We start from the raw sequence: 26,978 nt of genomic DNA, 5'->3' as shown, positions 1-26,978 counted from the left end.
TCTGTTTCGTTGTCCCACCTTGGTATGCATTGGTGCATGTGGACTAAACTCTATGGTCTGTGTGCCTCTGATATTTCCAACTCACCCTCCCTTTTTGCCTGCTGTGAGTGACTCATGCTATGGATCTGAATTACTGGAACAAAGGAAAGGGCTGGCTGGGGATAGAGAAGGTAAATACAGGCACCCTGTTTTCTATAATGTCCTGGGGGTGTGTGGTGCTTCCACACGTGCCAAAGTGAGAAGCAACTGGGCTCTGATGGGATCTCTGGATGCACCCCATCTTCATGTAGGGAAGGATTGTGCAATAAAATAGAACATTGTATGCATTATAGGTAACCTAATGAATAGATGGTAATGGGCCAAAGCCTTCAGATTCTATAGTAAACTCCTTTTTAAGAAAATCAACTCTCCCATAATAGGTGTTTTTTGTAGACTTTGGTAATGGAACATGTTCTCCATCCGTGCCTTTGCAGAACTGAAGGTGCTATTCTGTTGTTGATCTAGGTTGGAAATGACTTGGAGCCATTTATCTCACGAATTAAGTACCAAGTGCCTCTCTAAGAAACCTCCGCAGAAGCCCTCAAAATGCTGAAGCCTTCTTCACATGTAATATGGTGGCAAATGCATGTTTGCCGCTGCATGTGTTATGCAGCAAGTGACACCCGTCCTGGCTTCCTAGCCTAGTTCACGAATGGACTAGCCAGTATGAACCTTTTAGCCTAAAGGCATGGTTGAGGTCTTGTCAAGCTGAACTCAGAAGCCATGGGGAACTTCAGGCAGGGAAGGATTGGAGAATAATTTAATTCACAGGGCCTTAACAACTTGGGGACCACCTGATTCCTTAACTATCCTGTCTGATCACCCAGGTCTTCAGGGGAGTTGCTGTTAGTTGGCCCTTGTGGCTCTGATACATGGAGTGGAATTCAACATAGGGACAACAAGACTTTTCTCCTATGGGGCCCTCACACACTCCCTAAGTCTGTTCTGGGTTTTCCTCCAGGACATATTTGGGGGATGCAGGGCAGGGAAGAGGGAGAAGACGGCCCATTGCGCTAGCAGACCTTGTTCTGTGCACACGACAACTTAGTTGAATTCTGCTCTTGGCTTGCATGCACCAGAGGTTGTGTGCTCAGAACTGTGGGCCCAGTTCTCTGGAATGCCTCTGAGATCTGACAGGGGTCTACCCTGTCAGACTTGAGGTGCTTGGTGAACAGTTTTAAAAGCATTAAAACTTTACTGATTTTCATAGTTAATATTTTTCTCTTTTGTAACCTCCTTATACACTGCTACGTCAATTGCTTAAATAAATAAATAAAGTTGCAGAACATTAAGAACAGTGTATGTATTGAAGACAGCCTAATGAACACATGTAAATGGACTGAAGCTTTCTTACTTTTTGACTGCTTCTGAAGCCTAGCACAGTACTGAGGGCAAAACCCCAACCCTTTCCTGAGCATGGAGAAAGGCTCCCTTCTGGGATTGGTCTGCATTTTGGAGGTACCCAGAGAAGAAGTAAGAAGGCTTGGGGCAGTATCCAGTACATTTGTTCAATTAATTCAAGGATTTACACTTGCACAATGGAATAATGGCCTCCCCAAAACATTCTAGACCGTTGGGAAGCTCCACCAGAACAATTTTAGAGGGCACAGAGGAGGAGAGCAGATAAGAGTTTCATTGCACACACAAAAGTCCTTGTGCTAATGACATTAATTTTATATTATTGCCTTGACTGCTTCTGGAATTCAGAGTAAAGGGAGGAAAAATCATTTTGTGGACCCCATCTTTGTTTAGACGAACAGTAAGCCCTAAGAAAACTCAGCTCCTGCTGTGCTGTTAGGAAGGCAGGTTAGAATTATTTTTTTTAAAAGAAAAAATCTTGGCAGATAATCCATGTCTTTCATCAGATCAAAATGAAATCTTTCTCTAGAGTACCATGCACTGGATTAAACGAAATAACCTTTCCCTGTTTTTGTCTGCAGTGATAAAGGAATGAAGCACATGGTTGGCAAGAACTGGCGAGACCTTTTCGACATGGTCATTGTTCAAGCAGATAAGCCGAATTTCTTCACTGATAGACGCAAGTATGTTTTGTGATTGTAGTATACTAGACCTACATATTACATTTAACTTTGCAGCTGTTAGACAAAATGGCAACTGCAGATTCGGTGCTTCTCTGCCCCACATCCTTAGTTGATGATAAAGGGGGGCAGAGCCAGGAATGTGGAACATCCTGAAGTCAGGCTATGGGCAGGAATCCTGACTGGTGGGGTGAGGGACGAGAGGAATTAAGTATGCAGTTGCCATGTTTTGACAGCAGCTGTTCGTTAGCAGTACCGGGTTTCCTTTCAAGATGCCAAATTACTTTTTTGCATTTTCAAATTCTGGCCAGATCAACCCAAGCTCCTTCTTCTAAAACTGCTTGTTTGTCAAATTGTACAGAAATGTATTATGTTAATTCCCTGCCCTTTTGCAGAGTATTTGAAGTCTTTAATATTGTGTGTAATGCAAGCCATTGACGTCAAGCATCCATGTACAATAAGTCAAATAACTATTTTTAGGACACCTTTTCCTCTATCCCAGCTGCCATGTGTGCTGAAGTGGTTATATATATTGAGTCCCTAACATCCTAGAAAAAGAAAGCATGCAGTGGCTGTTTTTTTCTCTTAAAACAGACCATACATTTTCATTATGCAAACTGTTGTGAATAAATGGGCCAATTTCTTTCCTCCTGCTGCTTTCATTAACAAACTTTTGAACAGTTCACATAATAAAACTAATGATGATTTAACACAAAGTGACTTAAGGAATCACTTCCCATTTGTCATCTTAATTCAAGTTTCCATAGCAAGATTCGCTCGTTTGCAGGCCTGTAACAGCAGTTGTTTGACTTTTGTAGACCCTTCAGGAAAATGGATGAAAAAGGTTCACTTCACTGGGATAAAATAAGCAAACTGGAAAAGGGGAAAATTTACAAACAGGTAAGACTACTTAACAGTATCTTATCACTTCATGGCTTAGCTTAAGGATACTAGAACTTTTTTGAGTCACTTTGAAGTATGTGAGCAAGCATGAAATAGGTATTTGCTACTCTTCTTCAAAAGCTTCAAATTTTATACTTTTTTCATAGCTTCTTTATTTCCATTTTCTTAGAATCTCCCATTCTTAGAACTGTGATGCAAATATGTCATAAGATAAAAGCTGAGGTGGATAATTACCCTTCTGAAGTCATGAACATATTTGTCCTGTTCTTTTGAAATGATTTCATCCCATTGTTTCTGAAGGAAAACAGTCGAGCAAGATTTTGTTTTCCTATCTTAATATGTAGATGAGGTTGTCTTGTTCCACAGGTAGACTAGGAGTTAGCAGGGTCTTGAAAAATCTTTTGAGGAAGGCTAGAAGATTATTGATCAGTAGAAGATATCACAAAAAATTGTTAGTAACCCACTTTATGTGATTCGCAGTTGAGCTCTCTAAAATTCAGAAATGGTTCTGAGGCAGTGCTGTGATCAAATCAGGCCTTCAGAATTATAATGTCAAAGTATTTCATTGCTGAGTCAATGATTTCGGACATAACAATATGGTGCCAATTGGACAATGGCTGTAGCATCATCCAAACAAACATAATATGGCTAAATATCTTCAGGATTTGTTAATAGAATGCTGTGTGGATGAGACTAGGAAGATGAGGAAGGCTCTGTATATTCATACCATATGTGACCTAATACATGGGTAAAAGTGTCCCAGTAGGGAAATCATTTTGACCCACAGTTTCCTAGTTATGTTTTTCCCAGATGTCTTTATTACCAGACTCTTGTCTTAGAATCCGATATGTTAAAACCTTCCCAGCACAAACATTTGAATGGTTGTCATAGTTAGGGAGATGATTATTGGTGTGTGCATATGTGGTTGACAACAAATTCCCTCTGAAATTAACACATTTCTCCATTCTTACTAGGCATGCCAATGTTGGGAAAGTTTCCTAAAGTTGGAATTGGGATGATCTTTTAAACAGCAAAAAATGTCATTCATTCATCCTGCGTGAATTTGAATGTGATGGGTTGGGATTGACGTCAGTGATGATGGAAGTCTAGTTCTGGTCATGTCAGGAGTCATTAGGAAGCATGAGTAATAGTGGAGGGAACCCAGCAGCCTGTGTTTTGCTGCTAGGATATCTGAGGACAGATCTGCCTTGCAGCCCAGTCAAAACATACAGAAGTTGGGCCAGTGGGAGAAGCTTAGGAACAGATAATGGTTACTGCAAAAAAGTAAGTGTACCTTTATAAGGTAGCCTGTGTCCCACTTTGAGGGCCCTGGGAATAGCATATTGAAATTGGGCCTAGACTATCTTGAAATTAATGTTCAGCACATAGCAAATCACTAACATGAATCATGACTTAGCTATGCTTTAAAGCAGACCCATTTAAGGTAATGGGACCAAAATTAATCATTACTAACATCAGTCCCATTGCTTTCGGGATACAACCCCTTTTTGTTTGTAGTTTTTCAACTGTGGTATTGGAGTAGCAGTGGATTGTCGTACAAAGCTACAGTGAGGCTAAATTAGATAAGAACTTAACTCACCACACTTAGGGATCAGTTAGTCTATAAATTTAGGAATGGTTCCTTGAATACAACCAATGTGCAAGATATGAATTTGTAGGAATGATGAGATTATAAATCTAGCGTTCCAAAGTCGCCATTTCCCCTAATTTGACAAAGTTCCCGTGAGAACTCCTTAAGCTTTTACCCATGGATGTTTTTTTTAATAAGCAGCTTATTCTGAACAAATATTTTCTCTTTGTTTCCTTGGCTCTGTAGAAAAATCAAAGTAATGAGAGACTTATTTTTTTGACCTTTTCAAGACCGGCACACACTGTTTTTCTTTGCAAGAAGAAACCAGATATTTAAGTTTATTCTCACATTCTTTTGTTCCTCTTATGTTTCAAGGGCAATCTGTTTGATTTTCTGCGGCTAACAGGCTGGCGTGGGTCCAAGGTCCTTTATTTTGGTGACCATTTGTACAGCGACCTTGCAGTAAGTACTCCAGTCCCACTTGGAATTTTATCTCAGTGCTACTTAGTGGCCTCTGCTTGCTACCAAAATCCAAGGACAGCTTCATTCTTCAGTATTGTTGCTCTGGGATATATTTGTGGAAGACACCCACACTATGGCTTTGATTCTTCAATGTTCAGCATGATCAACTCCCATTGCATAGGTGGTTCCTTTTTAGCCAGTCCTGATTTGAAACCCATACCAGCATCAGGTTTATTGCAAAAGGTCCAATATTTTCTTCTTCTAGTCTGCCATTTTAAGGCACATAACCATTTTTAAGAATAACAGTTTAAAAAGTAACTGTTGGATCTCTCCCCCCCCCCCCCGCCCGTGTCAACTTTGTCTACTATTTTTAACTTTATTTTTCTAAAGGCAACTTGCAAAATGAGAGATTTTTCCTCCCACCACTTCTTGCCTTTCTGCTTGGCCAAGATCTGCCTTATACTTTATGAGCAGAGAGGCACTATTTCCTTCTGGCAGCAACCCCTTGCACCTTGCAAGAACCATTCCAGAAAATTGGATGGGGCGGAGGGATGCAGGGTGTTTCTGTTGGACAGGCGCCCATTGCTATGCATGCTTAGTCAAAAATACTAGGGCCCACTGATGTCAGTAGAACTTGTTCTGTAATAACGATGCATAGGATTCTATTCTGCTATATCTCTTTACATGTACATCTGAAGAGCTCCAGCCTGCCAGCTGACATTGTGCACTGGCTCAGTTATACTCAAGCTGATTTCCTTGCCGAGGCTGCTGTTAGGAAAAACTCTGCAGAGCTTTTATTGAATGGTTTTATTGGGTACTTTTATCGTATCTGACATCATAGTTTTTGGAGTATATTGTATCTTTTGTATGCTATCTTCATGTTTTGGTAGGCAGGGTATATATATTTTTCATTAAGGGGAATAAAACCAAGTCTGCATGAGTGGTTGACTGCTTTTGGGAATGATCTGGCCTTGAGTAGACTCCCTAGCCTGCAGTTGCAGATGCTGTCATCTACAAACATATTTCAACTAAATGGTGTGAGAAAGAAAAGAGTAGACTATAGGATAAAGAGAAAAGCTAACAACGAATAGTGGCATTCCTGCTTTTTGTTGGCGAGTAAGAACTGGATGAAAAACTGTTTCCTTCAGGCTATGAACTGATTTATCAGTATGCCAGGGTTATTAAAATGTGTATTGTGGGCTTATTTACAAGGCTGCATCACAGTATCGTATGCTATGCCCTTCCCTCCCTCTTTCTTAGGATCTCATGCTGCGGCATGGTTGGAGGACAGGTGCCATTGTTCCAGAACTTGAGACGGAAATCCGAATCATTAATACAGAACAATATATGCACTCTTTGACTTGGCAGCAGGCTCTTACAGGACTTTTGGAGAGAATGCAGGTAAAATAGACCAAATGGTGATTTTATTAGGTAGTTGCCTAGCATGATTATGGTTAGGCTTGCCATCACCCTAACCTTAGCTAAGCCAACTTCCTGGCTATATTTCCTTGTTTGTATTTCTTTTCTCTGAAGAAAGGAGATGTAAAACTGCAACCTTCATAAGTATTAAATCATGTATTTAGCCTGATATTCAGATATGTTCAATATTCAAACATCTTGGTTTTTGTTTTTTGTTTTTTTACTTTTAGATGTATCAAGATGCAGAATCTAGGCAGGTGCTACTGGAATGGATGAAAGAACGACAGGAAATTAGGTGGGTCTTGATATTTTTTTATTGTCGTCTGTTCCTCCCCGCCTCAAAAAAAGAGAAAACTGTCATTGCATTATTACATAAATTCCAAACACAAATCTCGCACTTAATTAGGAACTAGTTGTCACTTAAAAAGGCATTTTCATAGTATGCTAATCCCCAAATATTGCTTTGCTTCTATACTGAACACAGTTCAGGGGTGCAGGTGGCCTACTTAAGGGCAGGTGAAGTAGCAAGACAAACATGTCAGGCACTCCTCATCTGTCTCTCAGAACTTAAAGAGGTGCAGGAAAAGCTTTTAGCAAGCTCTGAAGAGGATGCTGGGTGCTCCCTTAAACAGACTAATCTACTGGCCAAACACAGCAGAGGAATTCTGAGTAGCTAACCCAATGACCGCTCCCCACATCAAATGCGTGGTCGTATGCAGCCCCTCCCCCCGATCCCATGCAGCTTCCAGCAGTATAGCTTGGATTCGCCCCCCCCCCCCGCCGGGCTGGACACCTGGAGGTAGCCGCCTACCTCTGCCAGTTACCCAATCCCAGGAGAGAGTTGGCCAGAAGGGATCGCCCTGCCCACACAATAATGGGTGGAACTTACCTGGGAGTTCTCAGTCGGCTTCAGAGCTTCTCCCACCCTGCCCTCCCTCAGTTAAGCCTTCTTTTGCAGGTTAACCTCTTCTTTACACTGCGCTGCTACATTATGGTCACTGTTGGATAGCCGGAAAGGAATTTTCCTGCATTGGCAGGTTTTGCCTTCCCCGTAGCAAAACGTCACAACTTTGGCGGTTTCAGGCATTGGGCGGAATCCTTTAGTCTATCTTCCCTAAATGGGAGGGGTGTGAAGCGGTGACCCACGCCCCTCCTGCAGTGGCGATCCCAGGATTCCCCGTTAAAGGGGTTGTTTTGAGGGGAGGCATTGGCCATACGCCAATAGGTTGCCATTGCTCTCCCCTGCGACAGCGGCAAAATGGGAGGCGGGCTCGCTGCTTGAACAAACGTTCTCCAGAGCCAGCCCAATTCCCACACATTCTGGATAACCCTGATGTTCCCCAGATCCCCGACCAGGGACTGGGAGGGATAAACGCCCAATGCCTAAGCCAAGGTCTCCCTACATCTGAAGCTTTAATAAAGTTGTGGCCAAAATTTTAATCCCATAACACATTGTCTTGAATCATTATTCCACTCGGGTGTCGCCTGGGGTTGGGGGGGGGGGTTCTCCGCCTGTCTGTGCAAACCCCCAGACGTTTTCAAGGGTTTCTGTTCTCATGGCTTAATAGCAAATAATTTCCTTCCAGGTCACTTTCGAAGAATCTTTTTAACCCCCAATTTGGAAGCATCTTTCGAACCTTCCACAACCCGACCTACTTTTCTCGAAGACTGATCCGTTTCTCTGACATCTACATGGCATCCATCAGTTGCCTGCTGAACTATGATGTCAACTTCACCTTCTACCCCCGGCGCACTCCTCTGCAGCATGAAGCTCCCCTCTGGATGGACCAGCTCTGCACTGGTTGCATGAAGACTCCATTCTTGGAGGAAATGGTGCACATCCGGTGAAAGGATGTGTATGTCCCACTGCTGCAATACAGCTGTTGTATAGGAAGGGCCCAGCAGCTTAGCCTTAGATTGCAACCTGGTTACAGTGTGTGCCTATTGCTGTCCTTTGCCTCCCAGCACTTCCTAATAGATACTCAAGATGAACGAGTGAAAAGGCTGTGCAAATTATGTCTTAGAAATGCTTCACTGATAAGAAGTCCAAAGGTGAATTAGGTTCCTGTGCACTGTCTCCATAAAGTAGTTCCTTCTACATCGAGATTCTACCCAAAACGTTTGTGTAGATCCAGAGTTTGTGCGCTGTGTAGCCGTGATCCGATGATATTCTCAGAACTTGTTGATACTATAAAGCCCTATTTGTCCATGTCTCTACCCAGACTTTAGATGTGACTTAGCTGTGATTATATTGGCAAATAGCTCTGGATGTATTCCTACTAAAATGTGGACACATTTATATTCTTAAGACCTAAGCCAGAATTACTTTTGGTTCACTAGCACTGAGATGCACTCTAAATCCTTGGCAAAAGAATTTTAAACTTTAATAACTGCCAGCAGCTCAGAATGTGCTAGATTAACACTTGATTAGGTTATAAATTCAAAGGTGCTAGCTTGTGTATCTTTGCACAACTGAGCACAGTATAATAAACAACATATAGCCAATTCAGTTTTATGTACAAATGTAGTGATCAACAGAGCTTATTGTGAGCATGACCCAGAAGGGCTAAACAAGCAAAGTTTCTCACCCGGTAGATCAATGACTGCTGCTGGGAGCATAGTGAGATTTCACAATAAGTAGTGTGCATTTCTGCTAGAACGTGGACTGGTCCACATGTACCACTTGATTACACTTTGACTCATAGCACAATGTGTGACCTGACCATTGGAAAGCACTGTGTTTGTGGTCAGCTGATGTGGTAGCTTTGCAATGGCTCAACAATGAACGTAGCTGCTGCACTCGTCACATGATGTGCATGCATGTTTCAATCAGCCCTATTAAATATACCATCCCATATATTTCTAAAAACTACTTTTCACCATTGTATAAGTGTCGCTTGAATTTCAAACCTATTTCTTAACTTGAGATCAAAATATGGAAACAAATGGGTATTATTTAAGCATCTGCTACTTTTTAGCCTGACACAGATGAAGGACACAATCTATCACCAGCATGCTGCAAAAGGTGAGCCTAGGGTTCAATGGCTGAAGCCACGGGTGCTTTCTCCTTCGTGTGAGATGTAAACCTGGGTCTCTTTCACTGTGCAATAGGTGGAGCTGCCATTGAAAGACTACTCAGAAGAAGCATCAGCTAATACAAGTGGTGAGTTATCAGGACCATGTTAACTGAAGTGTTCCAGTGTTTGCACTTGCTCTGCATATAAAAAGCCTCATGTTCAAGCTCTCTGTATGTTTAGGAATGTCCCATCTAAAATCCTGCAACTGGTCTGACTTAATAGAAGGCTGTTTCCTATATATTGGTAAAGGCAAACATTTTGGGCCGAAGCTAGTTTGGCAACACATCTTTTCTATATTTCATCATAATGGAGCCCCCTGACCCTCAACTTAATACCTGTTTTTGTACCCAGCTACTGCAGATCAGAAACATACCATTTAATAAAACATCTTTCCCTGGAAGACTCACCAAAGTCCATTTGGGCTGGCTCTGATAAGCATTGCAGGTGTATAAATTAAAAGCTGGGCAGGGGACCTGTGTTTATTTTTTAAGTATTGCAATATGATTGAATTCTATAATGGGTTTTATGCTGGCTAATTTAGGTATGGCTATAAATAAATAAAGCTCCTCCAAATGATTCCCGCACAATTTTTTTAAAAATCTAATCAAGAACTATTTTGTCTTACAAATGGCAGTTCAAAACTGGAATTAAGCTGAACTGTGCATTGACATGGTAAATTGCATTCTCACGATGCCAAAGCAACCTTACTGTCAAGCTATAGAAATTGTTTTCACTGTAGTTGATGCTTTAGGAGATGTTTTGTTGCTCTTTCTCATGTATATGGTACCAAAGTGATGTCGTTTAAGACTAGGATACTGGCCTTTGTGTACTGTATCTTATATTTTACTCTTTTAGGGATTTATATTAGGATTCTACGTATTAGTCAAACACACTGAGCTGGTTTATAAAATGTGTTTTGATAAATTATTCTGTAGCTATAATAGGCTTAAGTTTAGTTGTGCAAAAAAAAAAAATCACTTTATCATTCACATCTTAAGTAAGGAAACAAACATACCTTAAAATGGCCTCTCTGAAGTTTTCTACTACAGTGGTACCTCGGGTTACATACGCTTCAGGTTACAGACTCCGCTAACCCAGAAATAGTACTTCGGGTTAAGAACTTTGCTTCAGGATGAGAACAGAAATCGCCCAGCGGCAGCACAATGGCAGCAGGAGGCCCCATTAGCTAAAGTGGTGCTTCAGGTTAAGAACAGTTTCAGGTTAAGAACAGACCTCTGGAAGGAATTAAGTACTTAACCCGAGGTACCACTGTATTTAATGACAACTATAGTTATATGCATGTGTCCTGCAAGCTCATATATTATGTAGGGCTGTTATTTATTTATTGTTATTTCTTCTCTTTTGACATGTTCTCAACTATGTCAAGTCTGTCTTCAAACATGATGACTTTTAAAAACAGATAAGCACTGTGTAGGCAAACACATAACACTGTGGAATGCCTACAGGGGTGTCAACCAGAATGAAATTTGGGGGGGGGGGGGAATAAGCCCTGCCCAACATAGAATTTCTGGAAAGGCTGGGCATTCCCATTCAAAGTGATGTCACCTCATTTCCTTATTAATGACTTGATGTCACCTCATTTCCTTATTAATGTTGCCTGCTTTAAATGTGCCAATTAACTTTATACTGCACAGAAGAGATAACATGAATAACTAACATAACCATAACCATTCCTGCATCATAAAGCCATCTGTGACCTAGCTTTTGAACATGAAATATATTAAACAGCTAGTTTTCCTAAGTGATATAATATCAGTTTGGCTCGATGTTTAGGTGAAGGAAATGAGCATTTGAATAAAAAGCTGTAAGATTGAAATGGCAGAGAAACCAATTAACTTGCTATACTGTTTCCATTGTATTTACTGTATTCCGCAGAAAAAGTGATACTGGATTACTTGTCAGACATTGTTCTATCTAAATTATTCTTAGGTTGGGTTTCAAAAATGCTACAAGAAAATTCTAAGGTTCTGTGTCATAAGGTGCTCAAGTTAGCATTATCCTCATTCTATTACAAGTAGGCTACTATGTATAATGTCAAATGGCTCAGAACTTGAAGAACTGAAATAATGATTTGGTCAAATTTTGTCCGAGCTAGGTAAAATAGTTTTGGCTCACAGGTCTGCTCACCAAGCATCCTATTGTCACCTGCATGCCTACTTCATAACAATCTGCACAAACATTCATTCTTCTTTCCCACACTACACAGAATTTGTGGTTTGTTCTAAGTGACCTTGCAAGTGTAGAATGTTTCTTTTGTTGGTTATATACTATTTTTACAAAAATAAAGTATTGCATCATGGGATAATGACTTTCTCTTGACATTGTCTTCTCTTAGGCAGTGTGGGGATTACTAAATAATGGCTCTCAATCCTAAAGCAGAACATACCTTTTCACCATTATGTATCCTTACTAAGTGTTGAATAACTACCTTCAGGTTCAAAATAACCAAACACTTAATGAAGGTTGACAACATTTGCTTGTTCCCATTCATTTACAAACATCTGTCATTCTCGGAACAGTACATAAATTCAGTAGGATTATAAACAAAGATGGGCCTACAGTTTTCAGGCAGTATTATTTCAAACTGCCTTTTAAGTAACATTTTTAAAAAGGGATCGGCAGAAGGCTCCATAGTGCAGTTTCAGAGTAAAGTTATCTAACTGAACTCAGATTTTATTGGCCCACTGAAGATTCTCCACAGCATCCACCGATCCAAACACATTCAAGAGTCATCATATTCTCTAAGTTTCAGCCTGAAGTTTTAGGAGCAGAATCCAAAGAACACAACATGACTTTCCATCCTCACCTTCCTACTGCCACTCCTTATGACATCCAAAGACTCATTCCTGACACCCAAAACAGCACAAGGGGGCTACATTCAAACAGAAAATTGCCAAAGTCCCTGTGTGCATGCAAGGGCAATGAGCTCTATGGGCCCCCGTTTCCTGCACATGTATTTGAGAAGAGGAATGGAACTGAGGTATGTTAAACATTTACAATTCAAGCCGCTTGTTAATTTGTCACCATTGAAAGGGCAGGCAAGGCTTCTTAGCAGTCCATAGCAACCATATTCTGCTCATTCTGAATTACATAGCTTCTGGAAAAGTGTTGTTTCCAGCTTACTGGTCACCTTGAATTCCAAAGGCATCTGAAAAATCTTCTCCGGTGAGAGAATCCTGAAACATTCAAATACATATTAGGCCAGTTAATCTGACAAGAGTTCTGTAGAGAACAAGCTTGACTTTTGCAAACTTACTGTAGTACAAGCAAACCGGTCACTACAATATCAATTCTCCACTACAAATATGCCATGTGGACCATCTGTTTCTTGGTGCGCATTGCAAGAGCAAAGGAAGCAATCATTTTGGGCAGCCTTAAATTCACCATTTTAGATCTTTTATTGAAGATTAATCAACGGCACTATGCCAATATACTAAGTACCAGTACTGCCAATCCCAGTTTGGTGATCGCCTTCTGAAAGATGAATGGAAAGCAAAACTTTGCTTGTATTCAGATGCCATGATAGGCTATGGTTTGTGATCACAGGAATCAACCTAGCTTTCCCACAAACTTGCATGCTCCCCTCTCTTTTCTGCTGAGACTGCAAGGAGAGCAGAAGTATTTGTTTCCGGTTTGAATTAATCATATTTTAACATTAGTCTGAACCCTAAACTGTAGCTAATCTTGAAGAAGCTGGCTTAGTTCTACAAACCATAGTTGTTGGTTTCCTTCAAATAGAGCGTTGTTAAGGTTTGCCACAGTTTTGGGGGGGCTCTTGCAAAAAGTTTAACTGCAGTTTATTGAAAAGGGAATGGAAAGCTTCCAAAGTTGCAGCTGTGCTGCAAGGGAGTGGCCAAGTCCAGAAGGAGGGTAGAATTTTCCTGTCATTATAAATGCTGATTTATTGTGATACTCAGTTACAGCCACTAGACTGGGGGAGCAATGCCTCTTCAGATTGCCTGAAAATCAAGGCGGCTTCTAAATGATTCAATTAAGAGACTAATGAGAAATGCTTTCTTAATTAATTTTGATTATATATGGACAGTAAATGTAGAAAAGGTTGAAATTAGAAAAACTTCACTACACTTTGTATAAATATATCAACAAAATATAAAGACCAGTTGTCTTACCTCAAATGGCTCATAGATTGAGATGTCTGCTCCATAAATGGGATTTGGAATGGACACCAAGTGTGGGCTTCTTTCCTCCCAGGGAGAAGGCTCGTCATCTTCCAGCTCAGCCTACAGGCAAAGTAGAAATAGGCTAAGCATGTCTCTGCCCTTCTAACTGCAAAGCTGATTAATTAATTACAAAAGGCACAAACCACTGGCATCAATTTGGTCTATAACTTTAATAATTAGTATTGATATAGTGCTCTTTCATTAGTGTTCAAAGGGATTCCCTCATCCCATATACACCTGCAGCATGGCCGGCCAAATGACCCGATAGCTAGAGTTGTCCTGCCTATGCATAACTGAAGCTACAATGTGAGTAGGATGTGAGGAATTATGAAACTTTTAATCAAACTAATTATTTTCCTGAAAAAAAAAGAGTAGTTGCTAAAAAAAAAAATCTTTACTTGTTTTTATCCTGTATTTTATTCTGTGAACTGCCCTGAGATCTTAGGATGAAGGGCGGGATATAAATCTCGTAAAAATAAAAAAAACAAAAGCTGGTTGCGCAACTGGTTGAGCAACAGGAAGTATCAGGGCTAGATAAAATCTGTTGCGCATCCAACTGTACTGGCTTCCTGTGCAAGCCATTCCACTAGCACAATTAGTACACCCTTAAGGGACTTTAAGTGCTATGTTGAATTCCTCCCAATACTTGGCATGGATGCAATGTTACAGGTGCCTGTGAGCAGAAATGAGAATGCAACAAATTAGAAGATATTTCCCCACTTAATCCATATAATTGAAGGTGGAAAGTCTGTGGGAGTAATGAATGAAGAGCTGACACTTTGCAGGACTTGTAAACCGTTTAGAGACTATGATAGGTGGTATATTAATGGTTTAAATAAACAAAATGCATGACGAAGATACCTTGAAATAGCGAAACTGGAATCCTTGGTTCTTCCTTTTGAGGTAGATGTAGGACACACCAGCCACCATTGCACACAGTACTAGGGAGACTACAATGGATACACTGATGGTCACAGCAGCAGGTGATTTCACAGCACCAACAACCTGTGAAAAGCAATTTTGTTCGTATTTCAAAATGTTGGATTAGAGTCCTGCCTTAGTTAAAGGCAGCTATTGTTTTTTTAAGTGCCACGCTGTTCTACAGCAAATCCGAAAACTCTTATCATTATGATAACAGCCACCAGAGCAAGAGGTGAGTTGGCATGCTTCCTGCTGTGAAGCTGTAGAAAACTGCCGGAGAAGTTGGACAGGAAGCAGCAACCAATAAAGAAGAGGTGACGCTGTGAGTTAAACCACAGAGCCTAGGACTTGCCGATCAGAAGGTCGGCGGTTCAAATCCCCGCAACGGGGTGAGCTCCCGTTGCTCGGTCCCTGCTCCTGCCAACCTAGCGGTTCGAAAGCACATCAAAGTGCAAGTAGATAAATAGGTACCGCTCCGGCGGGAAGGTAAAAGGTGTTTCCATGCGCTGCTCTGGTTCGCCAGAAGCGGCTTAGTCATGCTAGCCACATGACCCGGAAGCTGTACGCCGGCTCCCTCGGCCAATAAAGCGAGATGAGCGCTGCAACCCCAGAGTCTGTCACGACTGGACCTAATGGTCAGGGGTCACTTTACTTTACCTTTACTTCTGACCAACCCCCAAGTAGCCCTGCAGCTTTCCTTCTCTTCAATCAATATAATGTTGCATCTTGATCATAATTTTGGTTATCCTGTTACTGCTGGGTAGCTAATCGGATAGTTATAGTATCATTTATAGTATCATTTTGGCCTTGAACATAAGAAACTAGGTAATTTTTATGGCTTAGTTTTGGGGTGAATTTTCGTTTAAAGGTTTTGTGAAATTGGATATGGTTTATTTTGTTGTTCAGGATCTTCGTCTGTAAAATGAGTAACTGCACAATCTTAAAAAGCTGAAATGTTATGGAAAAAAGGAATTACAATCAGATCCATGTTAATTAAACAACATGGCCTCCATATATAGATTTGGGAACACACAGAGTCAAATCTGCTGATCATTATTTGCAAAGCACATCACTTCTTAAAAGATTAAATTTAAATCCTACTTATGTAGTAAAGCAGAGATGAATGGGATGCAAACTGGATTATTCTGCAGCAGGATAGTTCTGAAAGATTAATACAAACCAACTAATAACCAACCTGGTCAAGTTGCCCGAGTTGAGGTGCCATCAGAGGTGCTTCAATAGCATGAATGATCCCATTGGAGGCCAGAATATCCCATTCAACTATCACTGAGTTATTAATCATCTTACAACCCTGGTGCAATAAAAGTGAAGAAAATCAAATTACTAAACCACTGAATTACAATTTAAAGACTTTAAGGATTGCAAATAAAATTTGCTGCATGTGGTGCAAAGCATTTTACACAGTCAAATCCATAAAGGTAAAGCTGATTCTGTTGTTATCCATGTGAGATACTTACAGGAAAGCGGGTGTTATTCGTGGAATCTGCAATGGAAAGGTTGAATCCGGCTTGCGAAGGTATAATGGCACCAGACGTGAGATTGAAGCTCATCAGAGCCACGTCTCTCGCAGATGAATGAAGCTTTAGATCATTCAGTGTTAGAGACTGGTAAGACAAAGAAGAGTTTCAGTTCCATTCAAAGTTATGATGTTGGTGAGAAAAAGAGGAGAGACAAAACCATAGTCAACTTCATTGCAACCTTCAGTTCAACCTCTCTGCATGACAACAAAATATATACACACAACAGAAGCACAGCTGGGGCAGAGCCATTGGAAAGGATTGAACAGAGATATTGAATTGTATCTCTCCTCTCGTAGAAGGTTTGTCTATCATTTGGAAGCCTCTGTGAGCAGAATGGAGGGGGAAAGCAATTTTCACTAATTCCCCCTTTCGCTGCCCCTGAGCCTGCCCCCCCTCCAGTTTGTTCCCTAGGATTGAGAAGGATTTTTTAAAATGGTGTCCTTCTATTCATGGAACCCTTCACTGAGCAAAGAGCCATCTGTTATATAACTCCTGGTGCTTGGCCATGTAGTTACAGCAAATTCTGCATTCCTTCACAAGTTGACTATGTTACTTTCTGTTCAAGTGAGGTCAGTTTAGTGATATAAAACTAGCTATGTTATCTTCATTGTTTGGACCCCAGTTAGGGTCTCTTTGTCCTACCACACTTCACGGACTGGGTTGCCAGTCTCCTCTGCTGTGAGGATGTTTCACATTCTGAAACTTAAAACATGAAAAGAAACTCATTCTTTTTTCAACACCTCCTTGAAAATACCTTCTGCCATCAGATCAAAGAGTTTATTTTTAAACCTCAGTAAATAAATTTGGAGCTCAGCTCAGAGGACATTCTTCAAAGCTATTCTGCTGCAAAGCTTTCATTTACATTTAAATGACACAAGAACAGGGAGTCTGTGGCTAGTTGATGTCACTGGCTTTACTTGGGTATGGAATGCAGGTCTCCTCCTCTAAAATAGAAACCTTGTTTCAGAACTACTTTGAGGCCATTATCAATGCAACAAATTAGATTTATGGTTTAGCTGCCATGGCTTTCCCAAAATAATTCTAACATAATTTGGCCAAAACAAAAAAAAATTCCTTCCAGTAGCACCTTAAAGACCAACTAAGTTAGTTCTTGGTATGAGCTTTCGTGTGCATGCACACGAAAGCTCATACCAAGAACTAACTTAGTTGGTCTTTAAGGTGCTACTGGAAATAATTTGGCCAAGGTGCTACAAACTTCTATTCCCTGAGACCGCAGAAATTCTCAGGACTCCATGGGAAAAAGGAATAAACATTTAATCTAGTCTTTTCTTTTGGAGGTCATTTGCTTTATGGGAATCTGATTTGAATGTATTTTGATACAACGGTTTACTTCAGTGATCTTATATTTGACCAGTTATTGTAGACAGTGATGACCATTGGTTAAATAAGCCATACAATTATTCATGCATTCATTCAACCAAAACTAAACCACTTTAAGGCTGCAGTGCAAGTACAAAATAATAATATCGCAAAGTCCTGTTTTGCATTTCTTACTGCATTTTTTCGAAAGCCGGAGTTCAGGGGTACAAAAAGAGTTTTGTAAGTCATGTCTGTGGAGAGGAAATTAAAAAATTCCCATCCTTCTTGGGTGGCATTGGCATAATCCAGTACCATCTGAAACAGAGAAAGGAACGTGGTGGTCAGCCTAAAAGAATAGCTCTGTTCTTGGAAGCAGCAGCCACCCCCCCTTCTCCTTTAAACATCGAGCGAGCAGAAGGGTAGAATACCTTCTTCATGAACCTCTTGGGACAAGTCCATGGCTCCCTAAGCTGGGAGCCCCTGCTCTCAGATACACATAGCAGCAAGAATACATAGAGAAAGTCACCTCCCGAGGCCTCCCTGCTCCATACTAGCCAAAAGAAGCATTAATGTACTTACAGAATAGTAGAGTGAAAAATTTGCCTTCTGGGCCAGCACTGCCACAAGACTCCCTGTGCATGTGTAGCCATCTCCCACAAACCCATCCCTACAGACACACTGCACATCTGAAAGAGGGGGGAAAGGAGGAAGAGATGGTGTAAACTTTCGTATGCCATGATTTGGCATGCAAATCAGTTTCAGGCAACAGAGCTTCCATCCCACTTAGCTTCACTTCTCTATTCCATCTCCAATTCAGCTTGGGGCACTCGCTAGCTTCAATATCCCCATCTAGCCAAACTTGAGGTATCCCTAGTTTGAACTCATACTGATCAAGCCGTACTTTCTCACCTTGAGCTCTGTAGCAGTAAGCATCCCATTTCTCACTGGCGTTACTTCGAAAGCCGTAGTCCACAATTCCAACATGGTGACCGCCACACTTCAAACTCGGGTACACAGTTGGGTAGCCTGCAGACCTATTATAAAGCCAACCTACTATGCACCGGTGGAAACCCATCTGGAGAAAGAAAAGAAACACAGGCTTCTCTTAACGTCCTGTATTTCAGTCAGACCATGACCTTGAAAAGGTTCTCTCCCTGAGAACCAACTTGCTCTTATACACCATGTACTTGTCTCACTCAGACTGCCATGCCTGGGCTGGAGGGGGCAGTATTTCATTTCATTCACATGTTATAGGCAAGATGCTCATTTACCAAATGTTGCTATTGAGTGGAGTGCGGGAGTGTGTGGGGAAGGGGAGGAACCCACCTAGGAGCATTTACCTTCCATGCTTGTTCATTCACGGCCTATTTCATCACAGAAAGAGCAGGTCAACACCTATAGTAGGCCCACCTTATGAAATAGTTTGAGTGTGTTAGGCAACTGCTGGGAAACAACACCCAATAGGAATGTCGAGGGCTTCTTGAGGCACATGTGTGCACAAACACGTTCTTAGCAACTTGGTGTGAGAAGAACTGAACTCCTCAGACCAACTGTGAAGGGAAATGAGCGAAGCAATGGCTGCACTGTTACCTGTTGTGCCGCAGACAGCTGCTTAAGAGTAGCCACCGTCGCTCCCTCAGCAGCACAAGCCGCTTCAGCCTCTTGATAAGTAAATCTGTACTTTCCCTGGGGAGACTGCAGGTGGAAGACGCCGACTGTTTTTTCTGGAAAACAAGCATACAATATTGTGCCCCTTTAGACATTGCTGTGGGTCAGATCTGGAAAAGTGCCCTTTGGTGTGCCCAGCACAAATGACTGTGGGCCCATCTCTGAGGGAAATGGTGTGCAAATCAGGGCTAACGCTTCCCATCCCCCATTTTCTTCTCCAGACTCACAGCCTGCAACCCAAACGCAAAAGGTGACCTGCTGAAGATTGAGCTGCAATTGTATTTTCTGATTGCGAGGCCTTTTTCATTTTCAAGGAAAGCGTTGTCTCAGAGACAGGGGAGATCATGGAAAAGAAAGCTGAGTGATAGCTTTTGGGTAGGCTTTCCATGGTAGTGCCAAGGAAACAAGTGTGCCCCTGGGGGATGATATCCTCTGATCTAATAGATAATGTATCAAAATAGTCAAGGAAAGAGGTAGTAGATGTCTGCAGGCAAAAGAGGCCACCAATAAATTTCAAGAGGGGCAGTAGAGGAAAGCTCATCAAACTGGATGAGTGTTCATGGGAAAGAGGAAGATGGACCTGAATGGGTATATTTCTAGCTTTGCCAAGATGGGGTCTGGGGTTCCCCCTCTGCTGCACACACACATTACAAGGAAGAGAATGAGGCGGAGGAGGGTTTATTTCCCACCCTTCCCTCTAAGGTCCTGGGGGGCAGGTTACAACTGTGTATAATACAACACTAAAAACTATTTAAAATCTTACAGGTACAAAGCATACATCTTATAAAACAAGGATTGTTCCATGAAAATTATAGAATGGTAACAGGGACCTGTACCTTCGAAATGCAGGTCACTACAGAGAGCCTCAGAGTGGCACTGCCCATTATTTTCCAAGCAACGGTCTATGGGTGGGATAGCTTCCTCCAAGCACTGGATTCCATTTCCAACGTAACCGGCATGGCACTCACACCGCCGGGAATTCTGCATGGCAAAGGAACCCACATTATCATTGCAATCTTATAGCCAAACACAGGACGATGCAGAAGGCAAGGACCATTGGGGGGAAAGACAACTGAACACCAAGCCAAAGGGGAAATGTCGTGCTAAGTCTCCTGATAACTTTACATGTTGGAAGGGTCAAAGAGGGGTTAATTCTTAGGTGACACTTTTCACTGAATTGCATTTCCAAATCCAAACAGAAATCTTTCGCCTGCATCACTGTGCTTTGTATTTTGCATGCATTCTCATGAGCTGAAAATGATGGTGACCTGCTCATGATTTTTTTTCAGGAGGCTGAAGAAATGTGTGAGTTTCCCTGCTCTCACAAATGTGGTTTCAAGTCATCCAACTAGGCAGTGCTTTGCCTTGATTTTGCTAAAAGTGCAATGCAAGGGTGTGGCGGGGGGGGGTTATTTCCTATATGCAGCACTCTGACAAGCAAACTAAATATGAGATCTCCTTCCCCATCTCCTAGCTACAACTGTATAGCACAGAAAATTCCACATTCCTTTACTGAAGCTTAGGTTTGCAAGCGGACAACAAGAATACAAGTGGTAATGTGAAGAACCTCAGAGTTTCTATAGCCACTGTCCATTTTCATCCCAAAATTTTCCTAGGATTTCTATGCTCTGTATTATACCAAGAGTCATACTTACAGGACCTGTGTTGATGCAAGTGGCATGCTCGCTGCAATCTCCATTCATGCCATCTGCACACCTGTCAATAGGGCTGCAGATGTAGCCATCACCTTCGTAGTCTGGGAAACAGCTGCAGGAAACATCAATCCCAATCTGTGTGCAGTTGGCATAGTCACTGCAGTCACCGTTGTCTTTCGCACACCGGTCAATCACTGTATGAAAAAGAGACTTTTCAGTAAAGCCTCACTTCTGGCTCTCTAATCCTCCTGCTACCAATTGGGGAACAAGACTCACCTGGTACTTCTTTTGCCATTTAATAAGAATAAGACTATTAATTTATTACTTGCACACTGCCCATCTGATTGGGTTGCCCCGATCACTATAGGTGGCTTCCAACAAAATATAAAAACACAGGGAAGTAGGGATGAGCAGAGTCCTTCAGTTCCACAACTGTTCTGAGAGATGCCACCATCCCACTGACATTGAATTTTAGCAGGATTGCCAGGTTTTGGAATGTGGAAACAAGTTTTATACATGTACTCAGAATTGGTGGGGGAAATTAAAAGCAACATCAACTCACCATTCATTCTTTTTAGTTTTAAAAAACATACTTGTACAATTGTGCTTCTACACTACTATGGAACTGCCCATATTATGATGGAAAGACAGCTCATTTTTAAGATTTACCTTTGATGAGTTTCTAATACAAAGAGTGCAAAAAAAGGAAGCAGCTTGGAAAATTCGAAAAAGTACCTTCACAACAATGTGTTCTGGTATAGAGGAAACCAATCATCCAGCTTGGAATCTGACAGAAGTGATTCTATAAACATCTCTATTCAGAAAGTACTTTAGAAGAGCAGTTCCAGATGACCCTAATGTCCAAGGACCTTCTGAATTGACCAAACCAGTACCAGCAGGTAGATTACATTTTATTTTATGTATACTACAAGTATACTGCATTGTCAGGGCTCTGCAATGTTTGAAAACGAATAATAAAAAATAACTTGAGAATCCAAACATTTGATTGTTATCAACTTTTTAGAATCATGACCAGTGCTCTGTCTCTAAGTTTCAATAACTAGAGTAGTTTGGGATGGATTTCAATTCAGGGAAGCATGCTTTAAAGTAACCCTCTCAGAAACAATTCTCCTTAGCAGTTTTCCATCTGTAAATCTAGAATAACAATTCTCTTCAGAGGCTAAGAATCCTCCCAAATATTCCTTTGGGGAGGGTTGTTTGTAATGAGATATGGCCTTTGAGCTTTCCAAAGTCCACACCTCATTACAAACCTTCCCCAAAGGAATATCTGAGAGGATTCGTAAGAGTTCTATGGTGGTGATCCTCAGTTCAAAGGAGTGACAAATAAACCAGTCTCTAAATTTATCCACACTAACCTTTCTTCTCTTTTCCAGGCACGGTCTGCACTTTATAACTCCATGTCCGAACACCCCTTCTTCTTCTTTTTTGGTCCAAACCCTTCCTTTTCAAAACCTGCTTTTTAAAGCTCAATCAGAGCAAATGACAATCCGTGGGAAACCCAAATTGACATTTGTTCCGATCGAGCACTAAAGAGCAGGGTTTTCAGGAGGAAATCTTGGGGGCAAAGAAAAAAACAAACCACTTGGACATGGAGCTTTTAAGTGTGGATCTGTGCCTCGAAAGAGCAGAGCAAAAGGTAAGCATGGATAAGCCCTCTGTTTGTAAGACCATGGTCACAGTATCTTGCAACATTACTGGGGGAAAACCAAAACCCATGCAGACTCGATATAGTCACTTGGAGAATGCAACCTTGCATCCAAGGATGCAGCATAAATGGTCTTAGGATGGTTCACAATCTAAATTTGTTGCTATTTGCAATACCACTGTATTATTGAAAGCTTTTCTGATACTACCCCAACATGACAAGAGTCTTACTGACTGATTAAACATGGTTCTTAAATGCTAGATTCATTCAATACCTTTGCATGTCCATCCGTCTCCCTCATAATGTAGGCTACATTCGCATGTATTATTGGGCCGGCACACAGCATTACGATGGCAGGCTGGGGAACACACAGGCACCGCAGCTAGATATAAAAGAAGTCAGGCTCATTAGTCAATTCCATTCCATTTTCAGACACATTTCAGGGCTTATTTCACAGCACACTGCTCTTCCAGCTAGAGATGATGTGGGAAGTCCACAAACTGGAAAATTTCCTCATGTCCAGGGGGAAAGTTTTGTTTGAAAAACCATTTCATCTGCCAAAATTTCTCATAGGAACAAAAATGCAAGTGACCAAAACACATCTAACACATCTCAAATCAGTTTATTTCAAGAGATTGCACCTCTCTTCTCCCACAACCCCCCCCCCCCAAACCATGCCATTATTGTGTACAGTGAGGCTGGTCAAACCTAATCTTCTTTTGCTCAGTTTATAGACATCAAAGGCACTCTGGGCTAGTGTACAGTGGACTGTGTGTGTTGAGCTTGCACAGGGGTAGCTGCAATTTCTCATTCAGCGTCAAAGCTTCCTTGGGCAGGTCACTTGCTTCTCAGGGAGAAAGTAAACATTACAAGAAATGTAAATGACTAGGGTGCTCTTCAGATCAGAACTATGGCATGCAGAAAGGCAATGACAGCTTCCCACATCAAATGGGGGGCGTCTTTTGTGTGGTCGTGAGCAGCCCCCCCCCCCCCGATCCCAGTGCGGCTCCTGGTAGTACAGGCTGGCTTCGCCCTCCCCAGGCTGGATACCTGGAGGTCTCCACCTACCTCAGCCAATCGCCCAATCCTGCCTGGGGAGGCGTTGCCAGGGGATTGGCCAGGTAGGGGGAGGGACCGCCCTGCCCACACAACAGGTGAATCTTACTTGCCAAGCATCAGTTGGCTCCAGAGCTTCTCCCACCCTGCCCTCCCTCAGTTAAGCCTTCTTTTGCAGGTTAACTTCTTCTCCACAGGTACACAGGCACTGCTACGTCATAGACGCTGTTAAAGGGCCGGAAAGGAATTTTCCTGAATTGGCAGGTTTTGCCTCCCCCGTAACAAAACATCACAACTTTGGCAGTTTCAGGCCTTTGGCAGAATCCTTTAGTCTAGCTTCCTAAATGGGGGGGGGGGTGAAGCGGTGACCCACGCCCCCCCCCCCGTGGCGATGATCCCAGGGTTCCCCATTAAAGGAATCTTGAGGGGAGGAATTGGCCATATGCCAAGAGGTTGTCATTGCTCTCTCGCGGCGAAACGGGGTGGGGTGGGGGGCTCTCTGGAGAACATATGTTCTCCGAGCCAGCCCAATCTCCACACATTCTGGATAACCCTGCTGTCTCCCAGATCCCCAGCTGGGGACTGGGAAGGATAAACGTCCAATGCCTGAGCCAAGGTCTCCCTACATCTGAAACTTAATAAAGTTTTTTCCAGTTTTAATCCCACAGCACGTTGTCTTGAGTCATTATTCCACTCGGGAGTCGCCTGGGGTTGGGGGGACTCCGCCTGTCCACACAAATGTCACCTCCACCTCTAAATCCTGACAAAAAAATCTCACCAAGAGCAACGTCCTTCCCAGGATAAATAGCGGTGAGGGAGGTTGTGGTCAGGGCTGCAGCATGGAAAGAAACCCCCTCTACATGTTGTTGTTTATCCCTGCCCCCCACAGTGTATATGATAATTATTCTTATGAATGTGCAAAAAGATGTAATTACAGCATAATGGGACATTTGGCTTCCAGGCTCACTTTCTTAAGCAATTTCCCATTATGCTGAGAAAACCGGTTCAGAGAGCAATATAAATCCCTTGTGCTTGTGGAAAAAAAGAAGGAGAGTAGAATTGCCTGTGACATAAGTTGAGCAGACAGAGGGAAGGAAGAGGTTACTTGATGACACTGCCATTGTCTCCAGTTCTCTGGATTTGTTTATTACAGGTCATACCCGTATTTAGCATTTCATTATCTTGTCATTCAAGTCTCACATTCCTGAACTGATCCAATTATTTGAGAATCTCTGTATTTGTTTATCCCTTTAACCCTCCCCATACTTGCCAAAAACACTTTGCTAACTAGATTTCCTGGGCTGGGCTGGGGGCACATGATCCAGAGTGGGGGAAGGGCAAGCTATGGATTTGGAAGGCCTGCCATCCCTATACATACCTATGGCGTCTGCACTTGGTGCTTTTTCATCTCCTCCTTGTTGCTACAAACTTTTAAAGCTTTTGAAGCACCCCAAAAACTTCCAAAAAGATTTTTTTTGCACAATAATAGGATAAGAACAAGACAAAAAATCAGGGAAGCACCCAGGAACTGTGTAACATGATCCTTTCCCTAGAATGTCTATCAAGACAGTGGGAAGAATGCTGCTTAGGGATTTAGCTGGGGTCTACTTTACCGAGTTCAGTCTCGCAGCGCTCTCCTGTCCACCCTGCACTGCAAAAGCAGAAGCCATCTCCGTGCAGCCCCTCATCACAGATCCCATTACTGGTACAATTGCACTCTGCAAAGGAAAAAAAGCAATAGTCACTGTCTTGGGCTAGTGTCAAAGCAATGATTCTTCCACATCAACTTTGTTGGACTGGTCATGTGGTGCAAATGCCCGATTATCGTCTTCCAAAGCAACTAGTCTATTCCGAACTTAAAAATGGAAAGCGTAATGCTGGTGGTCAACAAAAGAGGTTTAAAGACTCTCTCAAGGCAGATCTAAAAAAAATGCAATATAAACACCAACAACTGGGAAACACTGGCCTGCGAGTGCTCCAGTTGGAGAACAGCCTTTACCAAAGGTGTCGTGGGCTTTGAAGACACTCGAACTCAGGACAAAAGGGAGAAATGTGCCAAGAGGAAGGCACACTTGGCAAACCCTCACCATGATCAACTCCTGCCCAGAAACCTATGTCCCCACTGTGGAAGGACGTGTGGATCCAGAATTGGCCTCCACAGTCACTTACAGACTCACTGCTAAAACCCTGTTTTGGAAGACAATCTTACTTGGCTACGAGTGATCGCCAAAGAAGAAAAAGAATAAGCTAGATACGAAGAAGCTGACTAATATTAAAGGGCTATTTTTGTACACAGTGGTATGTGCACAGGCTTAGGTTATGTGCCAGCTGATTTTGAGTAGGTATCTCACTTCCTTGCTTTTAAAGTACTTATTACTCAAGTATTAACACACGTCACAAACAAAACTGTAAGGAAAGAAAACACCCCTTTCCAGCTAAAAGCATCGTAAGGCTGCACCCAGGCAGACCTTCCCGACATGTGCACAAGATGGAGGAGGGTGGAGGTGAAGACAGCCACCTATCTTCAAATGTGGTACTGAACAAAGCTGGCCGTGCATTGTTTTAGCGCTCTCCATGCCCACCTGGTGTAGGAAAACATCTATAAAGCAATCCTCAGGTACCAGATATGACAACCCGACTCATAGCATATTACCAGTCAACTTGCTGAGATCAAACTGGAGCAGGAAGACTCAAGCTACTGGTTCTTGCTGTCTTTGAAAACAAAGATGTACCTTTGCACTCTGGTCCATAGTGGCCTGGGGCACAGTTCTCGCAAGCTGTCCCAATGAAGGCCTTGTTGCAGGAGCACCATCCTGAGCCTTGCTGCCCATCGTTACAGGTACCATGATTGCTGCATGGTTCCTTAAGCCCTCCAGGACACACTGAAAGGCAGGACGCACTGAATGTTATCCAACAGAAGGAGTTCTTATTAAACAGCCATAACCATTTTGGCAATCACTCTTGAACAGAAACCTTATTGCTTAAGTTAGCAGCCTCCTTAAAAAGACATCAGCCTAATTAGCAAACCATTAACTTTTCTCTAATGTCTTAGAACAGTAGAAGCACATCCATATGCAATCAAACTGCAAGGTGAAAGTAGTGGGACTCACCTTCCTTGCATTTTACTCCCCTTTCCTTTCCTCAGTGTCTCTTGGTCTTTATCTTTGGACTTGTAACTCTAAAGGCATGATCTGTTTGGTTTTAACATTTTGTGCAGTGCTGAACAATTATTTTGGGCAATTAAATAATAATGATCAAGATCTAATAAGCCTATCGTTTGCCAGTGAATGTACTGTATAATGTGATCACTACGGATTACTATGGATGCATACACATCATTGGCTTAAAATGCAGCTAGGTCGTTTTTTCTCTCAATTCTGCTCAAAGTTGGAATGGGGGAGGAGACACATCAAAATGCA

At 42.1% G+C, this 26,978-nt stretch overlaps 2 protein-coding genes across 4 annotated transcripts in view; one reads left to right on the top strand and one right to left on the bottom strand.

Annotated features, from left to right (window-relative positions):
• The window catches only part of NT5DC2 (5'-nucleotidase domain containing 2), a 32,733-nt gene extending 20,877 nt beyond the window's left edge, over positions 1 to 11,856 (top strand). The window contains exons 9-14 of the mRNA XM_079967233.1: positions 1,980 to 2,081; positions 2,897 to 2,978; positions 4,948 to 5,034; positions 6,295 to 6,435; positions 6,684 to 6,748; positions 8,040 to 11,856. Coding sequence (XP_079823359.1) covers positions 1,980 to 2,081; positions 2,897 to 2,978; positions 4,948 to 5,034; positions 6,295 to 6,435; positions 6,684 to 6,748; positions 8,040 to 8,301 — 739 coding nt within the window. The 3' untranslated portion in view covers positions 8,302 to 11,856. The remainder of the gene's footprint in view (positions 1 to 1,979; positions 2,082 to 2,896; positions 2,979 to 4,947; positions 5,035 to 6,294; positions 6,436 to 6,683; positions 6,749 to 8,039) is intronic.
• Positions 11,857 to 12,008: 152 nt separating this feature from the next.
• Positions 12,009 to 26,978, bottom strand: part of STAB1 (stabilin 1) — a 100,121-nt gene continuing 85,151 nt past the window's right edge. For 2 of the 3 annotated variants that reach the window (XM_079967206.1, XM_079967207.1), the window contains 14 exons: positions 26,292 to 26,441; positions 25,173 to 25,277; positions 22,778 to 22,885; positions 20,838 to 21,031; positions 20,019 to 20,163; positions 19,105 to 19,238; positions 18,424 to 18,589; positions 18,094 to 18,200; positions 17,710 to 17,829; positions 16,132 to 16,278; positions 15,849 to 15,968; positions 14,594 to 14,737; positions 13,682 to 13,792; positions 12,009 to 12,727 (listed from right to left, as the gene is read on the bottom strand). In XM_079967206.1, coding sequence (XP_079823332.1) covers positions 12,671 to 12,727; positions 13,682 to 13,792; positions 14,594 to 14,737; positions 15,849 to 15,968; positions 16,132 to 16,278; positions 17,710 to 17,829; positions 18,094 to 18,200; positions 18,424 to 18,589; positions 19,105 to 19,238; positions 20,019 to 20,163; positions 20,838 to 21,031; positions 22,778 to 22,885; positions 25,173 to 25,277; positions 26,292 to 26,441 — 1,808 coding nt within the window. In that variant the 3' untranslated portion in view covers positions 12,009 to 12,670. The remainder of the gene's footprint in view (positions 12,728 to 13,681; positions 13,793 to 14,593; positions 14,738 to 15,848; positions 15,969 to 16,131; positions 16,279 to 17,709; positions 17,830 to 18,093; positions 18,201 to 18,423; positions 18,590 to 19,104; positions 19,239 to 20,018; positions 20,164 to 20,837; positions 21,032 to 22,777; positions 22,886 to 25,172; positions 25,278 to 26,291; positions 26,442 to 26,978) is intronic. The other variant, XM_079967205.1, reaches the window with a different exon arrangement.

Source organism: Podarcis cretensis, assembly GCF_951804945.1.
Source record: "Podarcis cretensis genome assembly, chromosome: 2".
Taxonomy (NCBI): domain Eukaryota; kingdom Metazoa; phylum Chordata; class Lepidosauria; order Squamata; family Lacertidae; genus Podarcis; species Podarcis cretensis.
Note: the sequence above shows the minus strand (reverse complement) of the source record. Positions and strands in the feature narration are given on the sequence as shown.